Raw genomic sequence first — 10,925 nt, forward strand, 5'->3', positions numbered from 1 at the left:
ATTCAGAGGGCAAGCTGCCAGGGTCTGACTTACCCAAGGAGGTGCACAGGGCTGCCTACATCAGGGTCTCCCCGCTTCCTGTTCCCCTTCCATCTTCACGTGCCATCCAGTTCTCCTAAATTTCTTCAGCCAGCCCATTGCTAAAACATGAAACTATAATTTCAGTTCAATTGGGATACTTCCCCTCGCTCAAATACAAATGCTCTTGGGAAAGGCAGTGTGTTAAGCTTTTATCAATCATTAAGACATTTGTGATAGAGTATTTTTTGGCCTGTGTAACCAGTGAAACAGCTTGCCAAGAACAGATTTTATTTCCCCAAGGAGGAAGTAGAGCAAGAGATCCACATCTGTGGTAGGGATTGAGCACTCCAGATCACAGTACCTAGAGCTGACAGGGAGAGCCCCTTGAGAGGAGGAGAGCATTGTCAGTAGGAGGAAAACATAACAGGGAGATGGAAGAAGACAATAGCTAATGTTAACTTTACTATTTTTTTGCTCAAATCCAACCTTGTATGGGAAAACCCTCTCTCTGGCCACGTTGGCAAGCACTCCACATGATAGCAATGCTCTGACAGACTGGTGGGTGTGCGCCCTTCTGCCTTCCAACCCCTGTGTTACAGATTTTCTGTGACACTTTTTACATGTAGTGATGACGTGCCTTGTAAGCATCCTCATTGTGGCAACAGACATGCTCAGACTGGCTGTATTAAATCGTTTTAACAGTGTCTGGATTTACAGATGATGAGTGTCGAAGCTTCTTAAGATTCCCCCACTTAATGGAGTAAGACTCAGGATGACTTTCCTTTTGTGTGTTATGCTGCACAGGTGACATGCTGAGAGGCATGTGGGATGCTGTAGTTTCTAGTTCCGTTTCCTTTTTCCTATTGTGAACAAGTCTTTTATTTGGCTGGGTTAGTTACCTAGGAAACAGCTGCAGGGTACAGATGAATTGGCTGTTTGGGGAATGGAATTACAGGCCCCTTCAAGAGGCAAGAAGACCTGTTGGATAAAACAAAAATTCGTGAATGACTGAGCTTGTACTTAATAAGTGTGCAGAAACCATACTAAGATAGCTTTATAGGAGAGAACTTATTTAATGCAGTGCAATTTAAAATTTAGCTTGTTTTTAATATATTTAAATTCACTTACTGCTTATGAATTCCACTGCTGCTGCCATTTTGGGGTTTCCAGTGGAGTGGAAGGTGGGTGCAGTTCCCTCCTCTGAGAAGCTCATGTCCTGTTCGGGGATAAAAAGAAGCTACCTTAAAGTAAGTGCATGGTTGTATGATACAGACTAAATGTGTTAAGGGAATTTAGAGGAAGTAAAAGATCTTGACTGTTAATGTGGGTGATGAGTCTGAAGCTCAAGGAGATAATTCCTTGAGGTAAAATATTAAATTTTAAGGCCTGGTGAAAGTTTGGGTACTCACGGTACCTGAATTTATAAGATTTAATAGTAACAGCACAGTTAGCCTCGCAGATTCCCCCAGTCAGCTTACAGAAAATATATGACTATGATATAAATGTTGTTGACTTAGAGTCTCACTCAAGAAAATGAACTTTAACAATGTTGACTGACCACTGTTTGCATTAACCCTTGTATATTTAAGGAAAGTCTATTTTTACTGAATGTGTGAGCATATTAGTTGTTGAATCTCTGACTGCTACTATGCTGAGCACGAGAGACACGCAGTAAAATATTTGTGTATTGATTTTCTTATATACAGTATGCCTCTGTTCGTCGATTAGCATTAGCTTTTTTTCTTCTAGAATAGAGATGCTATTTGGTTTTGATTTATTGTGATAAGGAATTTTATAAATATAAGACTATAGCTATTAAAGCTAAACCACAGTCAGATTATTTGCAGTTTTATAGAAGGTGTTGTAATTTTCATACTTGTTCTGTTTGTAGTCACTTGGTGTGGTGTGCTAGAGCAAGGAGGAGGAGAAAAGCAATTCCACTCAATCTATAGGCACAGGAGGTTAAGTTAAATTTCATTTCTAACGCTGAGAGAGTAAGAGAGTCAACATAAGGATACTCAAGTATTTAGAAGGAGAGTTCAGTTATGATGTACTGAACCTACAATTTTTAATATTTGCCAGCAAAATATAATCAAATGTAAATCTAAGTTCACTAGGTATGTAGTTACCTTTATGACTGTACAGACTGTGTATGTTACATGGAGAAGAAAGTTGCTAATATAAGAATTCATAATATTGCATTTTGTCAGAGGGTCTTTCATTGCTAGCAGTGACATCTTTTATAAAAATGGAACAGTGACTAGAAGAGGATAATTTGTTAGAGGTCTTTTGCTGAATGATCAGGAGTAGTTTCCTGTTAAGAGTTCTTGAGCACTGCTGTAAATGCCTTCTTTATTTCCAAAATTACAATAAAATGCCTTATAAGACACTCCCTCAAGTTTTTTTGTTTGTTTGTTTTTGTTATTGTTGTTTTTTTTTTTTTTTTTGAGGAGACTTTTTAGTGTTTTTGTTTAAGAACAGTCACGCAATTCCCTGGTGCCTACTCACCCCTACCAAATCCTCTCTTCTGGTTTCAAGCAATTACTGTGAAACTTAAAAGGTTAGCAATAAATAATGTGACAATTTTTTTTTTTTTTTTTTACTGATTTACTTCTCTTTGGCCTATGAAGTCAATCAGCTCCAAGTAGAAGGTGGTGTGTGGCATAGTGTGTGGCATTTTTGTGAAGATTTGCATACTTTCTATCTGGTCTGCCTTCCTCTTGCCTGTGACAACCCCATAATTATAATGTTGCTTGCACCTGGGCAGATGGGTCTAGTTATTAGATGACTTGGGAGAAAAAGTACAGCTTGTTTATTTTCTTCTCTACTTAAGAGTTAGCATTTGAGGGAGTACTCCAACTCAACTTTGAGAGAACTGATTTCTTGTTTCATTTTATTTCAACAAGTTGCTTTATTTCTAAAAATGTATCAATGGCCAAACTCAAGTTACAGAAAAGTACCCTCCTTCCAGCATACCCACCTAGCCACACATGCACGTGCACACACAAGTCCATCCCTGCTCTGTCTTTTCCCACCAGGGCAGCTTCCCAAAATGCCACTAGGAATTTCACCAGTTCCCTTCACAGAAGACATTTGTTCATGGCAAGTGCTATGATTTCGAGGTCAATGTCTTTTTTGTGTGTGTGTTCATATTGAGAAAATAATGCAGGCCAGGCACAGTGGCTCACACCTGTAATCTCAGCACATTGGAAGGCCAAGGCGGGAGGATCGCTTGAGGCCAGGAGTTGTGGACCAGCTTGGGCAACATAGACCCCATCTCTATAAATAAAAGAAAGGAATGTAGACCCAAAAAATTCCCCCAAAATGCAAAAATCTATTATATTTTTAATAGCTCCAGAAATTTCCATTCCTATATGTTTAGTAACTTTTCCCATTTTCTGTTGCTCTTGGAAGGGGAAACAAGTAGTTTTTATTGAGAAAGTACCATTGTAAACATTCTTCTTATTGGGGAAGAAGATAAATAACTACTCTGTCACCTTTCTAATCTAAGTTTTTATAAATTACCCTAAATTTGATTGGAGGAGGGTCCTTGGGTTTGACATGAGAACATGTTTATGGAAAAATAATGCTTGATGTTTTATAAAAACATAAATGGGGAGAGACACTTTAAGAATTACCTTCGTAATTTGCCTTTGTGATTTTCTGTGAAGCATGCCAGCCATGGTTTGGCAGTGTGAACACTGGTAAACTCCACAAAAATTGGTGAATATACCAAGTTTGGGACAGTTTTGGGACTAGTTTTTCCAAAATTTTCTTGAGTTTAATGGAAAACTACTTATAATATTCTTAGACCTTATACCTTTCATAAATATATTGCTTCTAACAATCTATTATTTAATTTTATATCTATATTACAATTAGGCATATTTCAGGTTTGTCTTCAATTTCCTGAAAAGAAAAAAAGATTTTCTTTTCAGCCAAAATGAAGTAATATACAATGAGTCTTGGGTGTAGGAATCAAAAAATACCAGTCCTTTCTGCCAGCATGCAGGCTCAGTGAGGGCAGGAACCTCATCCTGTCTGCTGTTATGTCCCTGGAGCCTAGAAAAATACCTGACACAGTTACTCGGAAAAGTATTTATTTAATGAATGCCTGAGTGAACTGCCTGTTATGACTTTTCTGAGGTCATTTGTTGTTTAAGTTCACTTTGTATGTTTAAGTATTACTACGTTATGAACTACAGCAGAATACTGAAGAGTAGGACTTGGGATTTAAGTGCTTGAATGACCCACAAAGAGATAAATGAGATTTAAAAACTAAAGGGGTGGTGGTGAGGAATATTCCCTGGGCAGGCCAAACCCACTAAAGTATTCCCACCATTTGCATCTCCCCAGGAGCACTCACTGTGGGCCTCGTGCGACAGTGTCAAACAATCCATGGACGAGACCGGACGTGCATCCCTCCCCGGCTTCCCCCGGAGTGGGTCACCACACTGTTTTTTATCATCATGGGAATCATTTCATTGACTGTCACATGTGGTTTGCTGGTGGCTTCCCACTGGCGAAGAGAAGCTACAAAATATGCTCGATGGATAGCATTCACTGGAAGTAAGTAACCTGTGCTTACTAAATTTGTCTAGAAGGCACCCACCCACACTGGTGTTTTTATGAAGATAATCAAGAATCAATAATAAGGACTTCATAATCATCAAAGAGCACCACTTGTGTATGGCCGTGAGATAGACTCTACGCAGTCCCATCATTTCTTCAAAACTCTTTCTGCGAGACCAGGACATCCACAACTTTAATCACTTTGTGTGAAATGCTATTTTAATGAATTTTATTTTTGCTCAGATTGTGACATAAGTAATCCAGGTTTGTGACTCAGAGTTACCGGTAGCCTGAGTCTTTTCCTTTTCTTGAAGCTATTGGTATCATCTATAAAAATAAAGATAAATATAGAACAAATACATAAAAATATAAATTAGATGAAGGTGGCAGTATTTCTCATACTGATCTTGAGTTTCTGCTGTATGTTGTAACCATTGAAAAATCAACACATTTTGTTATTTAATAATTGTTTATCAACATTTCTTACTCCATTTAGCTCTGCCCAAGGATATAAGTTTATATATTACACATTCTCTTGTACTTTGCAAAACTGGTTTAATTTCACAACACATCAGAGACTTATCTCAAGTTAAACAGAAGAAACAAAAATGCACAAAGAAAAGACATTTTTGCATTTCTGCTTTTGTGCTTCTTTCTCTCCAAAGCAGTTTTGCACCCCAGGGGATATTTAACAATATCTAAAAACATTTTTGATAGTCACAACTAGGGAATGCTGGTGGGTAGAGGCAGGGAGGCTGCTAAACATCCTACAAATACATAGGACAGTCCCCCACAACAAAGAATTATCTGGTCCCAAGTAGCAGTAGAGCCACTGTTTAGACATCCTGCTCTAAAGAAACAGGAGAACAGGCCGGGCACGGTGGCTCAAGCCTGTAATCCCAGCACTTTGGGAGGCCGAGACGGGTGGATCACGAGGTCAGGAGATTGAGACCATCCTGGCGAACACGGTGAAACCCCGTCTCTACTAAAAAATACAAAAAACTAGCCGGGCGAGGTGGCGGGCGCCTGTAGTGCCAGCTACTTGGGAGGCTGAGGCAGGAGAATGGCGGGAACCCGGGAGGCAGAGCTTGCAGTGAGCTGAGATCCGGCCACTGCACTCCAGCCTGGGCGACGGAGTGAGACTTCGCCTCAAAAAAAAAAAAAAAAGAAACAGGAGAACAGTACCTATGCAAATGAGACTTTTAATTCAGTGCCTTAAAATAATCTCAGGTTTGCATACGTTTTTAAAAATAAATATAACAGCTGACTTTCTCTTGATATTTTCTTTTAGAACGTGTATAATTGGGGTAAGGGATAATCCCATGTATCCCTATTAATGTTAAAACTCAGTTTATCCTTAAAGGCTGCAGGAGAGTGATATTCCTTCATGAGCCTCTGTTTCTTCCTGTATTCTCTGAAATTTATACTCTTGAATGTGTTTGTTTCTGGTTCTGTTTATCTATATTGCCCTTAATTTTTAAATTTAGATCAAGTTGCCTTTGGTATAAAAAAGTTTCTCCATCCTTGTTAAGCAGAGTGAAACAAGTTGGTGACCTTTTCCCTGTCAAACAGACCTCCTGTGACAATTCTTTTCTGGAGAGAGGGTCCAGAAGCAATCATAGAAACAGTGCCGCTAAAGTTAAGGATATTGATGAGAAATTTAAAGAGAATCTGCTTCTTTATCTTTTACTCACAGATTCGCTAATCCAGATAGAAATCACTCTTCAAGAAGTAAAATAATATCAAAGAAGGATTTAGTTTCTGGATTTAGTTGAAATTTGGGAATGCATATGCCTTGAATACCAAAAACCTAAAATATGATTTAGCAAGGTAGTGTGAGTCGAAATGTTAAATGCTCTCATGAGCTATAGATTCTTATGACCCAGTGAAGGGAAAGAACTAGGATTATCTTTGTTTTCCATTCCCCTTAAACAGAGAATATTTAAGTATGTATAGTTGCCCCCAAATGCAATGTATTTTTTCCTTTATTTTTTAAATAATTTAACTTTTTGAAATAATATGTGCATATGATGCATAAATCAAAATCTGTGAAAGGGTAACCATGTGAAATCATATTTGGCCCCGTCACCCAGCCATCCCATTAACCCCTTTCCTGGAGGCAACCATTTTTACCAGTTTCTGGGGTTTCCTACTAGAGGTATTCAATGCATAGAAACATATCTGTAAGTGTGTGTTTCATACATACGTATTTATATAAAATTTTTTCTACTATTCTATATCTTGGTTTTTAAACTTAATATATCTTTGAGTTAATTTCATTTAAGCAAGCATAGAGCTGCCTTGCTTTTAGCTTCCTTAAATACATTGTTTTTGGTACCAGAACCAGTGGCTGGGGTGGCAGTTCTGAGAGGAATTGGGCGTCCCCTAGTGTTTCCACTCCGCCCCTGAAAAATGTACTATATTGTATGTATTTCTATTCCAGTTAAGCTATAGTTTTCATAATAACATGAGGTTGATATCTTCTGATGGCCGTGCACAGTGGAGAAATATGTCTCAGAGAAGAAATATGTCTCAGAGAAGAGCCCCCACGTGATGGGGGTTCCCTATGGGGGCAAGAGAAACCAAGATGAGTCATCCTGTTCTTCAAGTCTGGCCTTTGCTCTTTCCTTTGCCACCCTAATTTCCAACCTCATCTAACAGTGCACCTGATTTCTGACTCTCGCTGCCAAAAAATCTGTGCCATGGAGGATATGAAAATTGTGTCTTTACAAGCTTATTTAGGATCCAAAGCTCAGCCTTCAAAGGTTGATATTATCAACATTAATAATATTTTAAGATCTAAAGTGACTTAATACTTCACAGTAGCTTAAAAGAAAAACTCATCCACCTGCATTAAATCTGCTCGTAGGAAGTATAGAGAGCCTGCTTCCTTTGGTTTAAAACTAAGGTTAAACAGGGACTTCGTTCTTCCCTTAAAATGTAATTAAGCCTTTTCTAACAAATTTGGAAAATATTTAACTATTGAAACTGTTAAATTCTATAGTTGCAAAATGATTACTCCATTATAAAGGATAGATCTTCTTTATAGTAGAAAATAGGAAATGATAGGAACAAAGTTGGCATGTTAACACAATGAACAAATTTAACATCTGCATATTCCTAAAGTACTTTTCTAAACTACTTGTTTCTTGAGATTAGTCAACATTAAGAAAAAAATTGTTTTACAACAATAATTTTGCCCTATTGTTTTTCTAATTAGATTGCATATAGTTACCTAAATTTTGGTTTCATTTTACTCACCAGACCATATTAAGCCGTAGAACCATTACAAATTGGTGACAGACCACACTGACAAGTGGACATTGGCAGCATTAATAGTTATTTATTGCTGACTATGCAACAAAAAGGCTAAAAGCTTTAAAATGTAATGCCTGAATTTTTCATTTGTTCTATAGTAGGCATCTAAAAAAATTCAAGTTTGCTTATACAATATTATTTGATGTGGTCATTTGCCCAAAATAAGCTTTATGTCTGTATATGTTATATGTCTGTATAACATAAAATAATCTACCTAAATGGTGCAAGTAAGAGTGCTGTTGTTTCTTAAGCTGATGTATTACTTAAGCAAATACTATTTTTCATTGTATTGCTGGAGTTACTCCTTCTGGAAAGGGTTCCTAATTGACTTTTTTTAAAACTCAGAAAGTTTTGTTGATTGGTTAACACACAAAAAAATGTAGAGACGAGTGTCAGCTGAAGTGTTTATCCAGGGCTCTGTTAGTATTTCTGGGGGATAGTTTTCACCTGGAGGTGAAAACTCATTCAGTTAATAATGAAAGCTTCAACTCTTCATGTACAGTGACTAGTAATCTGTCCTCACATTACACTGAAGAAGTATTTCTGCCAGAAAAAGTTGAAGGACAATGAACATTTGAGCAATACGCTTTCAAAAAGCAAAAATATTTTCTTTGAAAAGCTAGCCTATCTGTAAATAGTTTGTGTTCACTAAGAAGACCATTTCTTTGGTAGCACAGGGGAGCAGGCCATTTGCTCAAACACTGGACTGTGGAATCACTTTTACCCAGATACTGGGTTTTCTGATATCCTTTTTAAAACATTTTAACAAATAATATACTCCTTTGTGTTTACATGCAAAACTCAAAGAAGGTTACCTACCTTCTTTGTTTTTTGGAATATTATCCATGATAAGAGATAACCACTCTGACAATTTGCTAATCATCCCAGAGATCTGAGGTTCTTTCTACTAGCTGGTTTTATTTTATTTTTATTTATTTATTTTTGTATTGAGACATAGTCTCACTCTGTCACCCAGGCTGGAGTGCAGTTGCGCAGTCTCGGCTCACTGCAACCTCTACCACCCAAGTTCAAATGATTCTCCTGCCTCAGCCTCCTGAATAGCTGGGATTACAGGCCTGCACCTCTACACCTAATTTTTGTATTATTAGTAGAGATGGAGTTTCACCATGTTGGCCAGGCTGGTCTCAAACTCATGACCTCAGGTAATCCGCCCGCCTCGGCCTCCCAAAGTGCTGGGATTACAGTTATGAACCACCATGCCCGGCCTCTACTAGCTGATTTTAAATCAGAGTAAGATAAGTGGTGCTTATTTCTATATACCTTTTCTCCAATTCCTTCTGCCTAACACAGAGAGGAACAGAGAATTGTCAAAATAGTAACTATGGTGATAATGGTATGCAGCACTCATTCAGCACTTACTATTACCTGGCACTGTGTCAGGGACTAGACATTACTTTATTTAGCCTTCTAGTATTTCCCCCATTTTCAGAAGGGAACCAGAGGCTTAAGATTACACCGCTAGTAGGCAGTGGAGCTGGAATTGAGCGCCTATCTGACTCTAGCTAGTGCCCTTAATTACTATTGTAAATGGCTAGGAATCATATTTGTGAGGATTTGTTAGGTTTGGAGAAGGACTTTCTTAATCCTGATATTCAGAATGGTCCTAAAACTTACATAAAAGGCTAACCTAGCTTTTACTGTATTGCTAGGCTTCAGGGATACTATGTGACCTGTAATATATACAAATTTTTAACAAGTGGCCCATGTTTTAACAGGTTTGGCCAACCCTTCTTATAAGCTTCCTTTGTGCCAAATTTTCATTGTTTTTTCAGATCACCAAACCATGTTACTAATGTTGTGTTTTGGTTTGTTTTACAGTGATCCTTTTCTGTATGGCTGCCCTAATATTTCCAATAGGATTTTACATCAATGAAGTCGGAGGTCAACCTTATAAATTACCCAACAACACAGTAGTTGGGTCATCATATGTACTTTTTGTCTTATCAATTTTCTTTACAATAGTAGGACTTCTATTTGCTGGCAAAGTTTGTTTACCAGGCTGATGAATGTCTAAATTGCTTGACTCTTATTATTTTTTATTTTATTATTTTTGGAGGGTGGAGAGGACAAAGGCGAGGCATCTGAGCAGCTCTCTCATGGGAACATGCTCAGATGAAACTGATGCTGAGAAGGAAAAAAAACAAAAACTTTGATTTGTTCTCACTATGCACTTTGGATTTAAAAAAAAAAAAAAAAAGGAGAGCCTTTTCCATAACCAAATACAGACAATATTGACTAAATCTCCTGAGCATATTCAGGCAGTCAGGTCTGCACTGTGATAGCAACCTAGAGAAGGAGAATGCTTTATACCGAAAAGCATGTGGCCCTTTGTGACTCTATTGTTCCGTTTTTAATGTCTAATGATTCATTAGAGGAAAAAAACAGTCTAAGTATTTATGTATCATGGTGGACCAGAGGGATGCAAGAGAAGTTCATGTGGGGCTGGCCTCACCTCCTAAGAAATTAGTGTTCACAACTTCCTTGTAATAGTATGAGCCTTTGGCACCAGAATGGATTGCCGTTGCATTACTGCACCAAGAAGCCAATAGATCAAAACTTGTTTGCTAAAATGTATGTAAAAATTCTGAAATTCCCTCTTCTCTGTGTACAAAAAAAAAAAAAAATCAAACACTAAGACACATGTTTTGGGTGGGTGGGTGGGGGAAATCTTCCTTATATTTATATAAATATATATAATATATATATTTTGCTGATGCAGTATACAGTGTGTATATATGTGTGTGTGTGTATGTGTGTGTAAATTTATATACACACACATGCAAACAGTTCCTGGAAGAGAATTCTGAATGCTTTGCTAGCAAAACACTGTGGTGTGCAAACCTAGAACCCAATAGAAAAAAAAGCCATTTATCTGAAGGCTGTGTAGTGGAGAGAGTCTTCAGTTTACCTCATTCTTTGTAGCAGCCCTTGATTTTAACAGGTTTTTGTAATAGGTACAAACAATCCCATACCTTTCTAGGTGCGATTTTAAG

At 37.7% G+C, this 10,925-nt stretch overlaps 1 protein-coding gene across 1 annotated transcript in view; it reads left to right on the forward strand.

Annotated features, from left to right (window-relative positions):
• MOSMO (modulator of smoothened) overlaps positions 1-10,148 on the forward strand; it is a 73,674-nt gene extending 63,526 nt beyond the window's left edge. The window contains exons 2-3 of the mRNA XM_023225010.3: positions 4,378-4,590; positions 9,751-10,148. Coding sequence (XP_023080778.1) covers positions 4,378-4,590; positions 9,751-9,935 — 398 coding nt within the window. The 3' untranslated portion in view covers positions 9,936-10,148. The remainder of the gene's footprint in view (positions 1-4,377; positions 4,591-9,750) is intronic.
• The last annotated feature ends 777 nt before the right edge of the window (positions 10,149-10,925 follow it).

The sequence above is a fragment of the Piliocolobus tephrosceles genome, chromosome 17 (genome assembly GCF_002776525.5).
Source record: "Piliocolobus tephrosceles isolate RC106 chromosome 17, ASM277652v3, whole genome shotgun sequence".
NCBI classification, from domain to species: domain Eukaryota; kingdom Metazoa; phylum Chordata; class Mammalia; order Primates; family Cercopithecidae; genus Piliocolobus; species Piliocolobus tephrosceles.